This window comes from Caloenas nicobarica, chromosome 11 (assembly GCF_036013445.1).
Source record: "Caloenas nicobarica isolate bCalNic1 chromosome 11, bCalNic1.hap1, whole genome shotgun sequence".
Classification (NCBI taxonomy): Eukaryota; Metazoa; Chordata; class Aves; order Columbiformes; family Columbidae; genus Caloenas; species Caloenas nicobarica.
Window position 1 is genome coordinate 8367359 of NC_088255.1, and position 19764 is coordinate 8387122.

A 19764-nucleotide genomic window follows, 5' to 3' on the forward strand; every position below is an offset into this window, starting at 1 on the left:
TATAGAAATACCTCACCATTTTTGCAGTAATCTAAATAAAAGAACAAGAGGTCTATGAATCAATGTACTAAATGCAGAGTGAATAGCAACTACAAGGGTTGATTTGCAGGTTTACTAAAGAATGTTAAGAATTCCCCGTTATATTAAAAATATTTGAAGATAAAGAATATGTAGCTTTTCTGAATCATAGTTACTGTTCTTGCTTCCATCTATCACTTCCTTTCCATTGCTTTGAGCTAAACAATATATTTCATTAAATTTTATTTGCAAGCGGGACTTCAGCATCTTTCTTCCATGTACTCTAAAGTACCGAGAACATATCTAGAATTCTATGTTTCAGACAACTATTTTAATTGCATCATCTGTGATACATTAACTATATTAACTGTTGTCTTTAGTGTATCAGCCTAATGATTGATGTTTATCAAAGACTACTCCCAAATTTCTAAAGAGAAAAGTCAGATGTATTGCATTATCAGTTACGTTACCACATAACTGATACAATGTGTTTTGGAGCCATTTGGTTGTTGATTTGATTGTTCTTTGCATGGGCAGTTCTACTGTGGGTCGCTGTAGTGATTCAGCATGGGCTTTCTAGTATTTTCCACAAATGAGAAGTGTTGCTATGGTTGAATGGTTGGATGTGATTTTGAGGGTCTCTCCCAACCAAAATGATTCTATGATTCTGTGTCCTGTCTGTTCTGTAATTCCACTGTCTCGCTCATTCTCTCCTCTCCATCTGCCAGGTACTTATATCTGAAGGCCTAGGAAGGTATGCAAAGGACCCTAAATTTGTTTCAGCTACGAAACACGAGATTGCTGATGCTTGTGACATGACTATTGACGAGATGGAAAGTGCAGCAAGTAATCTTCTCAATGGAAATATTAGCAATGGGACCAATGGGGATATGTTTCCCATTTTAAGCAGACAAGATTATGAACTTCAAGATTTTGGTCCTGGCTACAGTGATGAAGAACCAGAAATGGGACGATATGAAGAAGATTTAGCTGATGAAATGATATGCATTACGAGCTTATAGTATTTAACAAGGAAAATTATTTTAATAACAGAAAAAGTGCCTCATAGTTTAAAGATGCTAGGCACTAGCTGGAGTGAAGTTTTGTACAAGTGATGTCACATCTCAAGGAAGCCATAACTAATAAATTGATTATCTCCAGGTTGCTGAAATGTGATCAGAGCTGCAGTACGTCAAGTCTCCTCCCACAGAATCTTCGGTTCCTCTGTAGGAATAAGGTTATTTTGAAACCAGGCAGATTGTGACAATCAGTTTTTTGAGGGCTATAGTGGGATTCTGAGGTGTAATATCTTGCCTGTCTTTCAGCCTTGTGCTGCTGTCCTTCATGGTAGAGCAGGATTTTGTCAATGAAAATGTCTGTATAAGTCGAGCACAAAATTGTGTGGGAAATAGCAACATGAGTGATGACAACCAATAATGTCATTACCTCAGTACTCAACAGCATATCAGCGACCCGCTGCATATCCATTCTAACATTGTTTTCAAACTTGCCTCCCAATTTCTTTTCTTAATGCTCTTCTAAAATACAGTTTGTCATGCTCTACCTGTTAGAGACCATTGGAAAAAGAAGTTATATAAAGAATAATCTGTCATATGTAACACCAGTTTACATAGGAAAATATCATTCAGATAGTCTGTTTTATGACTATCACATTAAGGGCAAAATATACTGGAATAATTGCATTCTTACTAATGCACTTGCAACCAGGTTATAGTAGAACTAGATAAGATAGTTTGCTAAAAGTTATATAGTAGAAATTATTGTAAATGAATTGTAATATACAATGATTTGTATTTGTAAAGAGATGTTCTATATTTTGTAATTATTGTACCGTAATTGAACTGCAGCAATATTTATGGACCCTAATTATTGTAACTCTCCACAGAATTCTAGATATAAGTATTTTTACTTGGAATATATAGATCTATAGCATAAATATTTAAATAGAGCCACCTCTCAGTGTAAATCTCTTTTTGGGATAGAGTGTCAAGTTTGAACTTGGCAACAGAACAGATTTTTTTTTTTTTTTTTTAATAATTGAGTCAAATCAATCTCTCTGCATAAGGGATGCACAGTTGACTATTTACAGTCTTATACTTGGACAAGTAAAAGATTCAAAGTTATTTTAACCTTTTTTGATTGACAAATAAGCTGTAATTTTATTTTTGTATTAATCCCATGCTAAAAATTAATATTAAAGTAATTTAAAAATTGGCAAGTTCATGCCAGGATATCACTGGTCATGAGACAATTAGTTTTGACATAGTGTATTTCCTACACACCCTACTTCGATAGGAAACATCTCGGGCAGAAATTATTTCACAGGTGAATGAAAATGTTTTACTTCTGTACTACTTACTGTGCTTGGAAAGAAAAGAAATATGATAAAATGATTCTTCACAGAACCAAAAACCTTGATTATATAAGAAGTATACTGTTTTATTGCCTCTACCTTTCTTTTGTTCTATGTGTACTACTTCAAAGATTTATTTTTATGCAATCAAGAGAGGGCTTAGATATTGTTCACAATGCAGTAAAACCCTAAAATGACTTTGAGGCTAATACAACCTTGGAGGGAAATAAAAAAATACTGAAAGCTACTGTCTATTTTGTTAGCACTGGATAACAATGACTTGTTGTAACAAGTTATCTTATCAGGTTTTACCTGTAGTTCATATGCTTGATAGCAATCCAGTTCACATTTTTACAAATGTGATGTTTAAAACATGTCAATAAACATTTTGTACATAATGACAGTTTCCTATGAATACCTTACAGACTTCCTCTGAAATCATTCTTATTTCAAATGCCAGGATAAGAACTTAAAGGTTTGTAAATTATTTCTTGACCTACATCATTTTGTATTAAAAAAAAAATGCAAAATGTTCTTCAAAATAAAACTGTGTAATAATTTTATTATACTTGGGATTCCTTTTACTAATAGTTTTTCACCACAAAGCTCTAAAAGTTAAATTCTGTTTGCACTGTTTGAAGAATGGGAGGGAAAGTGTGGAATATAATCGTCAATGTACACTATCCTAGTGGGCAAGTCTCTTAGGAATGATTGCTCTTAACTGAACAAAGCGATTGGAGTATTTGTATGGAAAAGGGTACTGTTCCTGCCCTGCTATCTAGGAGACTATTCCTTAGACACAGATCTGTGGAAACAAGTAGGTAAATCTGACTAAAATCCCCTAAAACCTCAAAACGACTCTTTCATGCTGTCTGCCAGGAACCGCTTGGGTAGGTTACCCAGCAGTGGTCGCTTTGTTCCACTTCCCAGCTCGCAGAAACAAACTTGGAGACCAACATGGAGCTTTCTGGATCTGGTATCACCGTGAAATGACAATGAGTAGTTTTCAAAGTTCCACGTATACCAGCTTCTGAAAACCTTCTTTAAGGCAACTGAAGTTGAACATTAGAGGAAAAAAAAAAAAAAGGAGGAAGAAATCTCAGACCAGGTTATTTAACTGCAAGGACTTCTGCTAGCACATCAAATTTGGCAGGTTGATCTGGACAACAATTTTTTTAGTTAATCATTTATGCAAGGAGACAGAAAACAATACGCTGACTTCACTGTATTGTCTTGGTAGTATGGTTAGCCCATAGCTTTCAATAGTCTGAGAGACTCTTTAGGGCAGATATGCTATTTGATGAGAAAACAGTCCTTACAAAAAAAAAAAAAATAATAGAGATTTAGTTACAAACCATGTTCTATATAGTTAACAGTGTATGGGAGAACATATATATATATGGATCCATAGCATACCTGTTCCATTTTATTACAGAAGTATATGGAAAAAAGTAATCAATATATGCACAATTACATGGTAATTGGCACCCTTAAAATATTGCAAATCATAGTAATTACTCAATACAGAAAAACTAAAAGTCATCTCAACAATTAAGGCATATTTCATGAGTTTCCAGATTTGTATATAAATGCATATAACGACAGAAAACATTAGTAAAGAAAGTCTTTTACAGTGAATTCACTGACAAAGTGAATATATAAAATATATTCATATTTGAACACTGTCTTTTTTGGAGCTTGGATGACAGAAGAATAGAGACTAAAAATCATAATACTATAGTAACATATGCTTGTGTTCTCTCTACAATAACTCTTAATTTTAACTATAATTTAAAAATGCATAAATGCTTTTATTATTCCCCAAAATAAGTTTCTATGTTTATAGAAAATGCATGCTCCAAGCCCACGTTCCAGTTTTCCAGTGTTTATATAGCTGCCTCATTTGATTGCAGACTAATTGAAATCAGACACTTGGAAAGGATTTTAAGCTGCAGGAACATCAAAAGTTCTGGTACACAAAACCTTGAGTGGCCTTACATAAAGGAAACATAATGTAGTTTTGCAAATACTGCTATTTTCTGCTGGTTTTAACAGCGCTTCTAAAGCAACTTGGACTGAAATATGTGTACAAAAGAAATATTGTTGGTCACTTTTCTTTCTTAATCTCATCGTTCCCAGCCAGAGACCTCCAGCTGTGTCAGCAGCATCTGCAGCTAAGCTATTCCCATGGCAGCGCTGGTGCGCTCGCTTGCAGTACCAGTGCTGGTTCAAGCCATGCTGGCAGGTCTAGTAACTTCCAAATTCTTAAACAGCTTTTACAGTTCACTGGTTTTGAATACATAATGTAGCATCATCTGTGCATTTATAGAAAAATTTCTATCTGTGTAGAACTGGGAATAATATTCAATTAGACACTGCATTATTTTGTTAAGTAAAACTCTGGAATTATCAGGCTGTGCTCTCCAATCCAGTAAGGTATAAAAGATGGTTAATTTTATCTAGCAGACTGCCAGTGCTCCAGAGAGCACATAAGAATATCTTGTACCTGTTCTAAAGGTCCCTTGGCAAACTTTACTCTGCCAGAACAATTTTAACAGGAATTTGGTATCAGCAACCAGATACAATGCAGGAGAAACTAATGGTAGCTTCTTGTTACCTAAAGATTTCCCCAGGGCAACAAAACTTTCAAATACCTGAGCCATTTCTTTAGCACTGTATCAAAGGAATGCCATAAAGGAGCTCCAATGTTCTATAGCAATGAGGCCTAAATTAATAAAGCAACTGCAGTTCACGACAATGAAAATACTGTTCAGAAGGGGAGGAATTTGCAAGGTGTCTGTGTTTAGAACTGCAAGAAAAGATGATGTTTGAGAAGAAATGCCCGATTATCTGATTGCGCCATGCAATGACGTGTACATGAATGTGACACACGTGCCGTCTGGCATGTGTCCCTAACCTTGCTGTTTCCTCATCTTTTAGAGTTGCCGTCATGGCAGTGGCAGCTCTGTGCGTGTTCAGCAATGAGCTACGTAAGAGAGCGGCCAGTGACTCCCCTGCAGTTGCAAAATAACAATTCCCACCTTGCATGCCTGGAGTGAAAACCCATGCTGCAAATCTGCAATTGCAGGAACTTCAGTATTTTGTCTTCCCAAATTGCTCTCCTCTTGACTGCACAGGGCTGTGGTAAGTCTCATGAGTATATATTACTCTGAGTATCCTAATAGTTTATATTCCAGTGACACTAAGATACCTACTGAATACCTTTAAATGAAAATCCCAAAAGCACAGGTGCTAAAAACCTATTTGCCACTAAAGGTACACCATGCACAGTTCATGCTTCCCCCAAACGTACAGTTGCGTCAGATGAATTGTCTTATTAACACAACTAATTAATCACATGTGACTTAAAGTAGTCTTGCTCTTCCCCTCATTCCAAAAGAATGCATTGCATACATAGAAAGGATTTACCTGTCTCCTTCTGGAGCAGAGTTGACTGCTGTCATATTCCATCTTCATTATTTTTGTTTGTCTTTATGCAGATATTCTAATGAATGAATCCTTTCTCTCTGATAGCAGCAGGGCTACCACTGCCTTGCAGCCAGCAGCACCAGGTAGAAATATCTGCCTTAAACAGCTGCAGTTGTCTCTCTAGCCAACATCTGAGTCAGCAAGTTTTTTTACAATCTGCTCAAATGGTGTAAAATTTCATTTTTTCTGAAAAAAAGAAGTTTTTTTACCACAAGTCCTGAGCAGTCTAAGGCTACAGAAGCTTTTACTTTATGATTTGACAGCTGCTTAGTCAGAAGTTATTTTGGAATGCTTAATAAATCCAGACCACTCAAAGGATTCAATTTCATTCAGTGAGTTCAATTTCTTTAGGCATGGGGTTTTGTTTTGTTTTGTTTCCAAAAACTCAGTACCTGAAAGTGACTGACACAGAAAACGGCCATGAAAGATCATGTATCTTGCTTTACACATCTGAAAATAGTAAAACAAAGATTGAAGTAATAACTAAAATATAACACTGGTTATTGAATAAGTTACTTGCCTTCTAATTTAAAAAGATCTCTTCCTGTATCATCAATATCTGATCTTATGCAGCTATTTTGAGTAACCTTTCATTGTAAATCTAACTTGGCTATAAATTTTTTTAAAATAAAATTTGAGTGATAGTAAGGCACCAATCAGAATATTTGCTGAGAAATATTTTTTGCAAAGACCAGGAACTTCAAGGATGTTCTGGGAAGTGCAGACCTCTTACTGTGCTAAATGATAAAGTGGTACAACTAAATCAGCTTAAATTGTGAACTGAATTCTACTAAGCTCCTTGTGAAAAAGGGAGAAATTCCAGTTTTCCATTATATTTTTATAAACATCAGCTCATGTTCTGCATTTTTTAGGAAAAAAAAAGTTTCTGATAAATATAATGTATGTCTTCTTTCTGAATACTATACAGTTAAGGCTGCTAAGTATGGTGGAATGTAACTTTCAGTGAGGATTTGTAAACTCTGTATTCCTCATTAAAAAAAATGTATTTGACAAGTTCTGAACACATGTAGGTTCCTCTCCTATGAATTCTGGTATGTACTACTTTGGCCTGTAAATATGAAATTGTACAAATGCTTACATTTACTTCACCATTTTTTGCAGGATTGGGGATTACTGACTAGCTGTTATCCGGGGTAACACCCTCACAGCAGTTAAAATCCTTTCTTTAAATAACCAGACATGCCATAACAGTATTCAAAATAGCACACATTAATCTCTTCCATTCCTCATGCAATTGCACAGTATTTCTGGCTTACGTGCACAACTATCTTGTCATTTAGAAATTGCTTCTCTTCAACAAAAAAAATGAATTGTACCACAAAAGGTCATGTTTAACTAAAATAAGCAGCTTAAGCCAACTGTTTAAAAAAAATGAAGAGGTAGTGTTAGAGCAGTTGAAACTTCCTAACAGTAGTCTAATATAAGAGAATGGCTCAAATTAATAGTTTTTTAATGGGAAATGTTTTGCATGGTATTTATTTTGTTGGCACGTTCAGTATAAGATACCAACATGCTGATGAAAATCTAAGTAGCAAAAGATGCCAAAGGATGAGAACAATTGTTTATCTCTGTGTTTCCAAGGTCTTGGGCTTATATACAGGAACATTTCTCTCCTGAAGTGATGGGAGGCCTTTAATTATATCTGCAACTTTCTCTGCTATCATAATCGTTGGGGCATTCAAATTCCCACTGACAACACTGGGCATTATTGAAGCATCTACCACTCTCAAGTTCTCAATGCCAATTACTTTTGTTTGGGGATCAACTACAGCAGTGCTGTCTGAAAGCTGCCCCATTTTACAGGTGCAGGAAGGATGATAAGCACTATCGGCCTTCTGCCTTATGAAAGCGTCTATTTCTTTGTCAGACTGAACATGGTTTCCTGGTTGAATTTCAGGCCCGCGAAATTTTTCAAAAGCTTTCTGAGCAAAAATCTCTCTGGTCAACCTGATGCACTGGCGGAATTCCCAAATATCTCTTTCTGTATGGAGAGAAAATAAGAAAACTGTAAGTACACCCTTAATTTAGTAATACATACGGAATGTATAACAGACAAAAACAACATTGAAGAAAAAGGCTGGAGAGAAAGTCTCTCACTTATTGCTGAAAGCCAACATAAAGTAGAACGTTTTTCAGTGTCACAGATATTTACATTAACTGTAAACAAAGCCGTCACTTATATTGCACAACCCCAAAAGGGAATAGGTGAGCTATGAAGGATTGCTCTTTATTTCGCTATACCCACTGTTTGGCCAAGGACATTAGACTGAGCACAAAGAAGCAAATGAGATCCATTCCTTCACAAGCAGAGGAGGGGATGAAATGAATGGCACGATGCAGCAAACACAAAGAACCCTGACTGCATCGCCCATAGGGAACTCATTTTGCTTTATACAGTGCTTTGCGCAATTACCTCTTTTGATACTGACTGACTTTTATAAATAAAAAATAAGTAACAATGCACCAATCAGCACTTATGAACTGATGTTGGGTAGACACGAAAATCTGCTAGGGAAGCAGAGAGGAAGTTGCCATCAGAGCAAGGAGAGGCTGCATTTACCTGTGGACATGTAGTTAGGCTCAATGATAGGATGGTCATTTGGGTCTGTGCTCCTCAGCTTCAGCCAGCCCACGCTCGTGCTCCTCATTGGTCCCACGTGGACCTGCAACACCCACGCTGTACTCATGACACAGTCCCACCAGACGTATTTCCAAATTCAGTATGATTTATTTTTTTGCAATGTGGACTGTCTTCGCCAATTAACAAAATGTAAATGTTAAAGGGAGATAATGGAAAATGCTATTGAACATTTTTCCATTTTATATAAATTTCCTGTAAATACGATATTCGTTAATGGGAAGGAAATATACTTGTCTTATCAACTCACAGCTGTTCTTTTAATTTAAAATACAATCATTTCAATTTAGCAGTAGCAGAGCATTCTAGTATAATCTGCAATCAGACCAAATTACTGTCATCACTGAAGAAAAGAGATTAGCAGGAAGAAACATGTATATTCAGTGACAGTTCCCCCGCTTTAGCACAGACTTTTGGATCAAGATGATAGTCTAAAATGGGGCTTGGATTTGTGCCAATGAATAAAGGAGTGGCCTCATACATTCTTGCTTAAAACCTCTGTTTATAAACTGCACTGGAATAGGGAACACTTTGTTTTAGTTTTGTACAGCATCTAGCACAACGGTATCCTAATCAGTAGCACTGTGGCTCTTCAGAGTGCAAATACCTAAACAGCAGTTCTATACTTGCCTACTTTCCCAGAGGTAAAAAGTAAAATAATCTTCATAGCAATATCAAATAACAAGCTCGCATTTTTTCACCAATGTAGGAGGTTTAAATCCAGCTCTTTTCGTATTATACTGAACAAAATATTTGTCAGTATATAGCCAAATTATCAATGTTTATACCAAAGTGTAAGCTTCCTTACTAGTTACTACAGGGCATTACTGGAATATGATCTTCCACAACTCACCTGGTAAGCTTCCATTGTGGAAGGAACCCGACCATGATCAATCACCTGAGAAGGGAGAAAGTGGAACTGAATGTCGGGGTGAGGAACACCTGGTTCACTTCGGATAAAACCACCAGATTCTAAGTGGGCAGTAGCTCCCTCACCTAGAGAGTGTAAATGAGACAGAAAATGCCATTAAAAGACTTCAGAAAAGCAAGCAATCCACTACTTCTTAAGCCTTGGGTTTACGACTATGAATAATTTATATATACAGTAGCAACTGCAAGGAATGCAAATCCATTATCAACAGCTTATAATTTAAGCAATGTGCATCACTTTCATGTGCTTTTTAATAACTAGATAAATGTAAATGTGTGTAATGTTTGAAATCCCACATATTTGAGAGTGGGCTGTTACAGTTATCTCACTGTAACTGGCAGGCCAGGGTCTAACTCCAGAGGCAGATTTGGTCCCAGGATCCCAACAGGTGCGGAAGGAACCGACCGCAGCATCCTGATGTTGCCGCCCCGCGCGCTCCGTGCCGTGCAGTGGAGTCATCCCATCAGTCACCTGGGACAGTCAGAGCCGTCCACAGCACCTGCCCTGAGGGGGAAAGATGAGCCTGCAATGCCCCTCAGATTATGTTCTTTTCACATCCATTTAAAACCGTAAGTTAGCCCACAATATTTACTTGCATGGTAAAAAGCCACATATACCCAGCATAAGCTGTCAAATAGTAACATAATAATTCAGCAGGTGATGAAGACCTCAACTTTGGCCAAACTATTTTACCGATTTCAAGGATTACTTCTACAGATTCTTTTTAAGGTATAACTTACAGCTAGCTGGGTTACAGTAAAAAGAGTGTGTCATTTTAACAAAAGTAATTTCTGATTTATATGCAAGTCTAAAGGGTTCTGATCAGAGCAACAAATGTTCTTTTGGGGCAATTATACAGAAAACGTAATTCAGTTCAACAACATGGGTTTTATTGACATGATATCTATTTCAAATTGAATTTTTTCTTTTTTTTTTTTTTTACAACAGCTTTTCTCAGTAGCACCAAGATTTTTAAATATGTATTTTTTCTTAAAATAAGAGAAATACAAAAATGTCAAAAAACAGTGTATAAAAACCTCTCTTGTTACCAAAGATATAATAACTGTTTTAAAAGATTCTGATTTAGGACAAAAGAAATCGTTCAAGTCCATTTGCAAGCTCCAGTTATTTCCCAGAACTTGAAAAAAGTCCACATGAAGGCTCCTAAACTTTGAAATTCATGGATAAAAGCCCGTAATAATTCTAAATCAATCGGTGGTAGAACGACTGCATACTTTGTTTCATACCTGTAAACTTCCAAAGCCATTCTAGACCAATCCTCACCATGTTAACTGGCTTTTGTGCATTATATAGAGTAATAGGTTTGGTGCATTTTTGCTGGACGTACACTTCTAAATGATCTTGAAGGTTCTGGCCTACTCCTAGTGGGAGAAGAAAGGGGAACAAGGAAGAAGAAAGGGGGAAAAAAAAGTTATTTCACACAGAACAATTATACACAACATTTGCAACCAGAAAACAGCACAAATGGGAACCAACCTAACCTCTTACAAGGGCAGTGATGGCTAAGACCAAAGTTATATCAGCTTTTTGCTCATGTCAGAATAGTGTTTTACATAAACATAGCATAACTAGAATGAAAATAGAAAGTTAAATGGCAGACACGTGTTCTAAAATTGCCAGATATGACTTCTAAATACAGTACTATCTTTCCTCGTTTAAAGGAAAAGTTCATGTTATTCCTTCTATCTTTGAATATATAGGATAGTGGGAGTTCATACAATCTGTTGTGGATCAAAACTCATTCAAAATTCTAAGTATGCTGCTTTACTTAAAAGTACACAGTGGCATTTTTAGAGACGTGTTTTTCACTATCAAAAGTAGTGAAAAAGTGGAGTTTATTGCTCAGCTCTAAAACCAATGCATGTTCTCACTGATTTGTAACACTTGGTTTCAGTCAACACACCCTGACACAGACAATTAAATTTCATGGATTCATTTAATTTAATGGGCTTTGAATTGCACCCATAGGAAGATGTAAGGTTAAAAGAAATAAGAAAATTACCAGGAAGATGGCAAACAACAGGGATCCCCAGTTTTTTTAGATCATCTGCATTGCCAATCCCAGACAACATAAGCAGCTGTGGAGAATTTATGGCACCTCCACTTAATATAACTTCTTTACTGGCAAAAGCCTAAAAGGAATTGAGCACAAAAGGCCTAACATTATTAAGCCTGATTTGAATGCAAGCACCATGTCAAGAGCTTCTGTTCAGATAGGCAATTCTGATCTAGATTAGACCTTCCCTCACATTTTTCTCATTCTAAATGTATTCCTATCTTGCCAGAAGTTTCTGCAGAGAGAAGAGATCAAGCTTTCAATTTGATAATTTCTATATTTATTCCTATGTTTATAATCCATTCAAACTGAGCGGCACACAGACGTTCAGCTCAGCTGGTACCATGGTTGCCAATAAACTCCTGTGCTACTTGGCAGGAAAAAAGTACCAATGACATTCAGATCAGTCAGCTAAGAGTCTCTTCCATTTTCAGTAGCAGTTTGTATCTTAAAACTGAAACTCCTCAGGAAGATTTTGAATTCTGAGACATATGATCTCAAAAATTCTCACGAGCTTATTTTCTTAATTCAACCAATATTAATGCTTTGTTCGTTATTGTTTTGCTCCAGGCAATCCTTAGTATGTTAAGACTAACACGCAACATATCTGTGACTCCCGAATCGATACCTAGGTCTGTATTTTGCATGTTATACAAATATAACTTATTTATATTTTCTATGGTACACACAGAACTGCTGCCAGTTTGTTCTAGTTAGAGTTCAAATGATGCTTGTTCGGTCTATGCTCACTGCAAAGTCACCAGTGTAGTTATTCCCAGCCCCTATACAGTCTTTCATTGTGCTTAATGCTAACATGCAAAGAGGAAAAAGTGACTTTGAAATATTTTTGTATGGGTTATTTAATCTATGACACATTAAAAACATTTTCCCCCTTTAAATACACTTTTCTGCTTGACTCTGAACTTGGCAAGTCCAGGAATGTTCAATCTACCTTCTCTACTTTTGTCAGCAGGCTTACTGGAGTCCTGGGAGATCTCCAGGACCCCGGTGTCTCCTGAAATAACAATTTAGTCTTTCCACTGACTTGAATAGGTTTTGAATCGTGCTTGACTCAGGTTTTCATGATCTTTTAACTTTACCAATGACTTATGTAAAAGAGATCCTACCTAAAATAGACTGTAAAACCAGAAATGCTTTAATGAAATCAAGCATCTCATCTTGATGTGCATAATGTAATAAAATTATTAGCTCTCCCATCCTGACAGGTATAAAAAAAGTAAAAGCAGGCAAGTCCTGCAATTTTACCTTTGTGGTGGGGTGGGGGGAAATACTTTGAAGGTGTACTTTTTAAGTCATATGCTAGAAATATATGTAATTCACACATGTATTAATATGTATGAAAATTCAGAGCAATTAAAGAATTTTGCAGTTTCAGTGGTCCAGTATTCGGTAAGTCTTTGATCATATGTAATTAGCTTTCCAAGACTTTCTTCAACAAAATTAATCTTGATAATGGCACAAGAACAGCAAGTAGAGACACTGCTTTTGCAGACATTTAATAGCTCATTAAATCAATTAAATTTTCTGCAACTTTCTGCAAACACTGCTAATGATAATCATTTTACCAATCCATTTAGAAAACAACAGATTTGTTCTGTGCATTAGAAAATGAAAGAACCATTTATTTATATTGCATTTTAAGTATTAGCAGGTGTTCAGTCACAGAACACTTGTTGTCTGTTGAGTCTTGTAAGCCTTAGTGAACTCAAACCACCAAAATTTGTACTCTCCTCTCTTTAGAATTATACTATTACACTTTTTAGTTGTTTCATAATTATTTTTGACTAAATATATTGTAATTAACATACCTATTCCTAGTTACATCTTTCACAATCACCTGTAATATGGACTAAGGGAAATGAGAATGCTTTAGGTCTTAGGGAAGTCAATGGATTGAAAGTTGCATAAAATGAACTGTTTATCCAGAGTGAAGTTGTAATAGCAATTCAAGTCCTTCCACATGATCACACGTTCAGTAATACTGAAGAATATTAATTCCACAACCAACCAAAAGGCACATTTCATTGTTCTGTTTCATCATTACTATCCTGAAACCCGATACTTAGTGGCAATGTAGAAGTGAATGATTCATCATCTATCGCTGGAGCCATTCAGATTTCAGCGTCTGGCTTGTACAGATTTTCCTATGACAGAACAGCATTTTCAGAACTGTTTTGCAGGAACATCAGCATTTCAGCCCACTAGTCAACATGCCCAGACGGTGCACAATTGCACCACAGGTTCCAGCCAGAAACCTTACACAACACTCTTGTGTAACATCAAGTTATGGCTTGTCCCCTCAGTACCGAGAGATGGAAATATAATGGAGATGTTAATGTCTAAATTGATACAGCTTAAATATCACCTACTGTAAAATAACTGACAAGGAATTATATAGAGGAAGAGACAACATAGCATCTGAAAAGCAGATATTTTGCATAGTAAAGTGCTGCTTTTAATAAAAGTTTGGGTTTTTTAAAAAATAATTTTGCTTAGACTCATATCTTTCACACCAGAAAATAAAAATCTCTTACCTTTTTCCTTTGCCCATTTTTCACATACTCAACACCAATGGATTTCGTTCCTTGAAACAATATTTTTGTTACAAGTGTCTTCTCTGCAACTGACAAATTTGGGCGTGATATGGCTGGGTGAAGGTAAGCACTAGCTGTGCTCCATCTTTGACCTACAATGGATATTTACATTAAACATCGAAATAGTCATGCTCAGCATTCTTCAAGATTTTGGCCAATAAACATCAGGATGTTTACAGAGGGAAAGCCTTCATAGAGTTTATAGAGTTCAAAGCAAATGAGATTTGATAAAATAACTAAAGGTTTTACTTTAACATAACAAATTTCGCAATGACATTCTGAAAACCTACTTTCCCTCCCAAATTCAACTATGGATCAAGACTCGGCTGCCAATGCAATTTTCGATGAAATACACCCTAGACTGATAGCAAGCTGCTGTGACATGAACTCGGTGTAAATACAGAGTGCCATGGCTGCTAAGTAACCCAAACAGCCAAATGGCATTCAGTGCAGATTGCATGTCCATATTCCAAAATGCTTTCAGATGCTCCACTGGTGGGTCAGAATACAAATTCCTTAAGCATCCCTTTATGATTTACCTTGGTGTATAGTCATGTCCATCCAGCCAAATCCTTCTTGCTGATAGCCATTCATATCATCTGTGAAGGGATACCCAGCTTGCTGGGTTGCCTCCAGGAATGCATGATGAAGAGGATGGTTTGTTTTCCCTCTTGACACATACAGGGGTCCATTTCCACCCCTGTACTGATCTGGTCCCAGTTCATGTGTCTGTGCCTTCTTAAAATAGGGCAGGCAATGTTCATAGTCCCATCCTATAGCCCCTTCCCTGCTCCATCGATTATAATCTTCTGCATGTCCACGAATGTATACCATAGCATTGAGAGAAGAGGAGCCACCCCACACTCTGCCTCGGGGCCAGTACATAATTCTGTTATCCATATGCTTTTGTGATGTTGTGTGGTAATACCAGTTATATTTCTCATCACAGAGGTTGTACGTTAATGCAGCAGGCATATGAATCTTCCACATCAGTCTTTTACTACCTAGAAGGGTATCTTTAGGGCCTGCTTCCAAAAGTAGTACAGTACTGAGAGGGTCTTCAGTCAGCCTATTTGCTAATACACATCCTGCTGATCCAGCTCCAACAATGACATAATTATAAGAGTTTGCCTTTTCAGAACTAAGTTGGGATGATGTACGTGAAATTTTGAATTGTTGTTCATTGATGCCCAATATGTTCTTTAATATAGGTGCTTTAAGCAGAGTCCCTGTTGCTTTGTGCATCTGATTCACAGGACTGCAACATTTAACTCCTTTCATTAAGTATGACATCTTTACTAATAGTATCACACTTGCAGAATTTCTAACAAAAATCCAGTGGTTTATCCTAGAAAAATAAACAAACAAAAATCCTAATTAAGATGTAAGCATTAACACAGTGCACGACCTCTAAAATGTCAGTCATTTTCAGGTAAAACGGGTATACTTTACACATTCTCACTATCCAAAAAGTTAACAACAGTGCTAATGCTTATTAGCAATAAACATTTACTCTGAAACTTGCTGTCTTTATTATTTGTTTACTGCAGTCTATGCATCAGTCAAGTGGCATAGTACAGGGTGTTTCACAAAGATGGACCCAAAACACTTTGTGTTGTGATTTCAAATTGAGTCTACCTTTGTGAAACACCCTGTATTTTGTATTATATGCCCGATTTTGATTTGCTTCTTGTTCCTGAGATGAATACACAGATGGAAGCACATTTTCAAGTATTTGCCGAAACCATAAAGGATGGAAACTTTTGCTCATCTTGTAGTCTCTATTCACCTGCCTCTAGTAGGTAAGAATTTAAGAACAACAACAATTTCATGAACTTCTCTGTAAGTTTGTGACTGTCAATGATACTGCATAGCAAATCAAAACAATGGAAGTGGTGAGTATGCCCACTGTAGCTTCTGCCAGACCAAATCTAGGACAACACTCATTCAAAACATGTGTAACAGCTGAACTCATTTTCAGCTATTCCTAAGGTAAAAAACTGCTCATTTTTTGAAATATGTTTCCTAACATAGGAAAGGCAAAATCGGTTCACCTGTGGCTTTTTAGCTTGTTACTAAAAGCAGATCCTGCAGGAGTGCTCTGAAAACAGCCACAATCTAATACCAGCTGATCCTTAGGCTGAGTAGGAATGGCATTTTTTTTTACCTTCAGAAAAGCCTGTGAGCCTTGCAAGAACACAGGTTTAGCTCTGTGTTGCACAGGTTGAGGTACAGGGACTAAATGAAAGATTTTCACAGTCCATGGAGGTGTCACAGGTACTGATGCTGCTGGCCAGTCTGAAGTGTGTTTCTCTTGCTCTCTCCCTGGAAGCCACTCCTCTTGGTATAAACAGTTAGTGAAAATGGATAGGATATCCTTGGGCTGTATATAGTGTTTCTCCCTGGCCCACGGCTTCTATCTAAGCGGTTGCCTTGGATTCTAGAGACAGCAACTTATCCAGAGGCCGTTACACTGTAATGCGCTGGCCACCTGAAAGAGATAAGCAAGCTTTCTCCTGGAAATATATTGAACACTGTATTATGCTTGTAAAATGTTATTTTTCAGAAATGTACTAAGTTGTTAATGTTTATTTTCATAAATTCAAGTTTCATAATTATCTAATATTTTGTAATAAAAGCCCTGTACTTTTGTAAAATGTCTGTGTTTTTTCACTAAAAGAAAATATGTCCTAATGAATCACTGGAATAACCAGCTTTTTCTTACTAAAAGGTGGAACAGAACTGCACTTATATTCTCATACAGTTTGTGAGAGCACACTCAGGCTCTAAAGGCCAAACTGTAACAAAATTTGGTGCAGGTTCTTGATAAAGGTTAAAAGCCTTCTACATGCAACTATATTTATTTACAATTTGATGTACAATCTCAGATGCAAAAACATTTTTTTCCTTTTGGGAAAAGGATGGGAATAACCATACATCTCTTACTCTTCTCTAGGAAAAACTTGTGACAGGCTGTGTAAACTCTCAAACTACTGGGGAATGGAAAACAGTTTGCTCTGTTAAAAAAAAAAAACAAACACCACAAAAAAACCCCTGCAGGGGATAGGTCTGAGCCCAGAGTTCACACAGCTGATTCTCACATGGCTAATTCAAAACTGATCCAGCTGGAGGTGGTGGGGGAGTGTCTTTTACAGGTGGAGAATATTAAAGGATTCTTTCTTGGAAAGAAGGTTTGGCAATTTCCTGTGATACAGCAGAGGAGGATGCAAAGGTAGAAAGGATTTAATTTGTTCTGTTTTGATTTGTTTGTGATGGCTACAATGTTGAAGCACCTATGTTTAACCTGCAGAACTGGTGGGTCACAGGGTTTTATTGTTTCAGGAATAGCAAAGATTATGGGCTTGGGCCATGATAACTTGGGGAAGATAACTTTCTCTGTAAAATGTGAGTTGTTTTTTTTCTGGTGGAGATTCACCATGATGAGGTGAAGTGATCAGCTTTACTCTTGAGGAAGTAAACCCTCAGGTTTTAGTCCTACAGATGGTTAACGCTTACTATTTACATAGGTAGGGTTCACAGACTCTGGAACAAGTACTGCTCTGCTTATTTTGGCATGAGATCTATAATACTATTAAATGTTACTATGCCTCCTAACCAGATTGCTGGCTGTTAAGCCTACAAGCTGCCTAGTTGTTGGCTGTACAGAGGGTAGATTCTACAGAATCCCTGGAATCACGATCAGTCAGAGAGTGACTTACTCTGGTAGTGCTGGAGGCTGTACTGCTACAGGTTGCTACAGCATACGCAGTGGCTACTGAACTCCTGAAAACACTGTCTCAACTGACACTCTAAAGGCAGCACTGATGTTACAAGACTGTTTGTGTCTTGTGTTACACCAGAACCTTAGTACTGAAGTCCAGATCAATTTAAAAGCTGATTCATTAAGAGCCTCTCACATGTGCAGGCTTTGAAACTCATAGACCAATTCAACCTTGTACTGAAAGGCTTGGGATGAAGGACTGAGAGCATGAAGTTATCAAAATAGAACATGATACTTCTCTCTAACATGATCTATGTAGTTCTATGAGCATACATGGGTTTATCACAGTTCAAGTTCTACTACAGAGTCTTGTGGAGTTTTGCAGGAGTTCTCTTTGAACAAAAGAACATCATTCAAGAAATAATCTAATGCATCTTCGCTCCAAACTCTCCCTTAGTTTTATTTGGTGCTTTTTTTTTTTTAACAACCTGTGCAGTGTTCCCAAGAACCGTATTTCAGCAAGAATGCGCTTTTTCCAGTAACTGGAAAAAATCAAGTTGTTATACTAATAGGTAAAGTCATCTGAGGCTCCGAGATGTGCTGGAGAAGCTGAGCTAATTCACCCAGTAGGGAACGGCAGTTTTATGGCCAGATCTATTAAATGTTGTAGTAGACATAGGGAGGTTTACACAACATATTTCTACTGGAATGCTCTGTACTTACCACTAACAAAAAGTTGTCTTTTGGGTCTTACTGGATATTACTGCATGTCTTTAACTGGATTCTCATATATCCTCTTTATGAGCATGTAGTAAGATGTTCCTCAGGAATCAGTGAACAGACCTGCAGAAATGCCAATGACAGTAACATGAAATATATTCACTGAGTTGCACTAGAGCTTCAAAATCTGGAGCTCATTTTAAAAACCTATGTATTTACAGATATTATTACTCTTCAGCAGGACCTATAGACAGTCATCTTACAAGAGTGAGGAAAGTAGGAGCATCTCAGCAGGAAAATTTTCTTGCTACAATTTAATAATGTATCTAATTGTACACCAGGTAGCTAGAAGTGGGCAGTAGAGTTCCGAAGGTGGGTGTTTGGGGCTCCTTGCACCATTGTAACACATTTCTGAGCACAGTACCAGGCTTGCACGAGAAATAAACCCTGATGTAACCCAGAGGTACCCACTGTTGCAATTCTACAGATGCTGATTTGGGAGTCACATGAAAATTATCTAAGGGACAGTGAAACTGTGAAAGGTGAAAAATGTGTTAGTTCATTTATTTTTCTTTTGTCTTTTTTCTTTTTCTTTTTTTTTTAAATGAGGAGACAAAAAGGAGAGGAAAAAGAGGGTTATGTAGGGCATCTAAGAACTAAACTGGCATGCCCTTTCTGTAAGAAAGCTAAGCAAAAGTACTCAGATTCAGCCCAGAGACCTTACTCCTAGACTTCTAGATTTAAAGGGCTCACAGTCCACAACAAAGAGAGGAGGGTATCCTGCAAGCATGGGTGGGTTATACTGAAAAATGGACAGTAATGAAATGGTTCTGCAGGTGGATGAGGTGGCTAATCTAAAAAAGTTACAGGGCACTGGGCATCCTTACTCTTATCCAATCAGAGCTGTCCTGTTCTTTGATAAAATTGGGATTAAGACTGATCAAAAATATATAAGAAGACAGGGCACCCACAGTCTGGGCTAGAAGGCTGAATTACCATCAAGGAAAGCTAAATCTAATGCTCCTTTTAAATAACTGAAGTAGTACTTTGAATCTACTCCACCACATATGTTTGTCAAATTTATAGTTAGATATTATTCGATGGTTTTCTTTGCCCTTTTTTTGTTGTTTTCCATCAAATGGAACAGGACTGGCAGACTA

At 37.0% G+C, this 19764-nt stretch overlaps 2 protein-coding genes across 3 annotated transcripts in view; one reads left to right on the top strand and one right to left on the bottom strand.

Annotated features, from left to right (window-relative positions):
- Positions 1–1040, top strand: part of CACNA1D (calcium voltage-gated channel subunit alpha1 D) — a 228271-nt gene extending 227231 nt beyond the window's left edge. For both annotated transcript variants that reach the window (XM_065642847.1, XM_065642848.1), the window contains exon 49: positions 747–1040. In XM_065642847.1, the coding sequence (XP_065498919.1) occupies positions 747–1040 (294 nt within the window). The remainder of the gene's footprint in view (positions 1–746) is intronic.
- Positions 1041–7320: 6280 nt separating this feature from the next.
- CHDH (choline dehydrogenase) lies at positions 7321–18643 on the bottom strand. Its single transcript, XM_065642742.1, has 8 exons — positions 18608–18643; positions 14703–15511; positions 14104–14255; positions 11495–11624; positions 10719–10853; positions 9394–9536; positions 8463–8565; positions 7321–7883 (listed from the first exon to the last, which is right to left on the bottom strand). Exons 2-8 carry the CDS (start codon positions 15454–15456, stop codon positions 7465–7467), a joined length of 1836 nt encoding a protein of 611 aa, XP_065498814.1. The 5' UTR covers positions 15457–15511; positions 18608–18643; the 3' UTR covers positions 7321–7464.
- Positions 18644–19764: the final 1121 nt, after the last annotated feature.

Bases quoted from the DNA above. Each gene is read 5' to 3' on its own strand.
- CHDH (XM_065642742.1), bottom strand. From the start codon at position 15,456: ATGTCATACTTAATGAAAGGAGTTAAATGTTGCAGTCCTGTGAATCAG. The intron at 10,854-11,494 runs GTAATTTTCTTA...TTCTCCCACTAG, and splicing joins TGTTGTTTGCCATCTTCCTG to GAGTAGGCCAGAACCTTCAA. The intron at 7,884-8,462 runs GTAAATGCAGCC...CTCTCCATACAG, and splicing joins GCCTAACTACATGTCCACAG to AAAGAGATATTTGGGAATTC.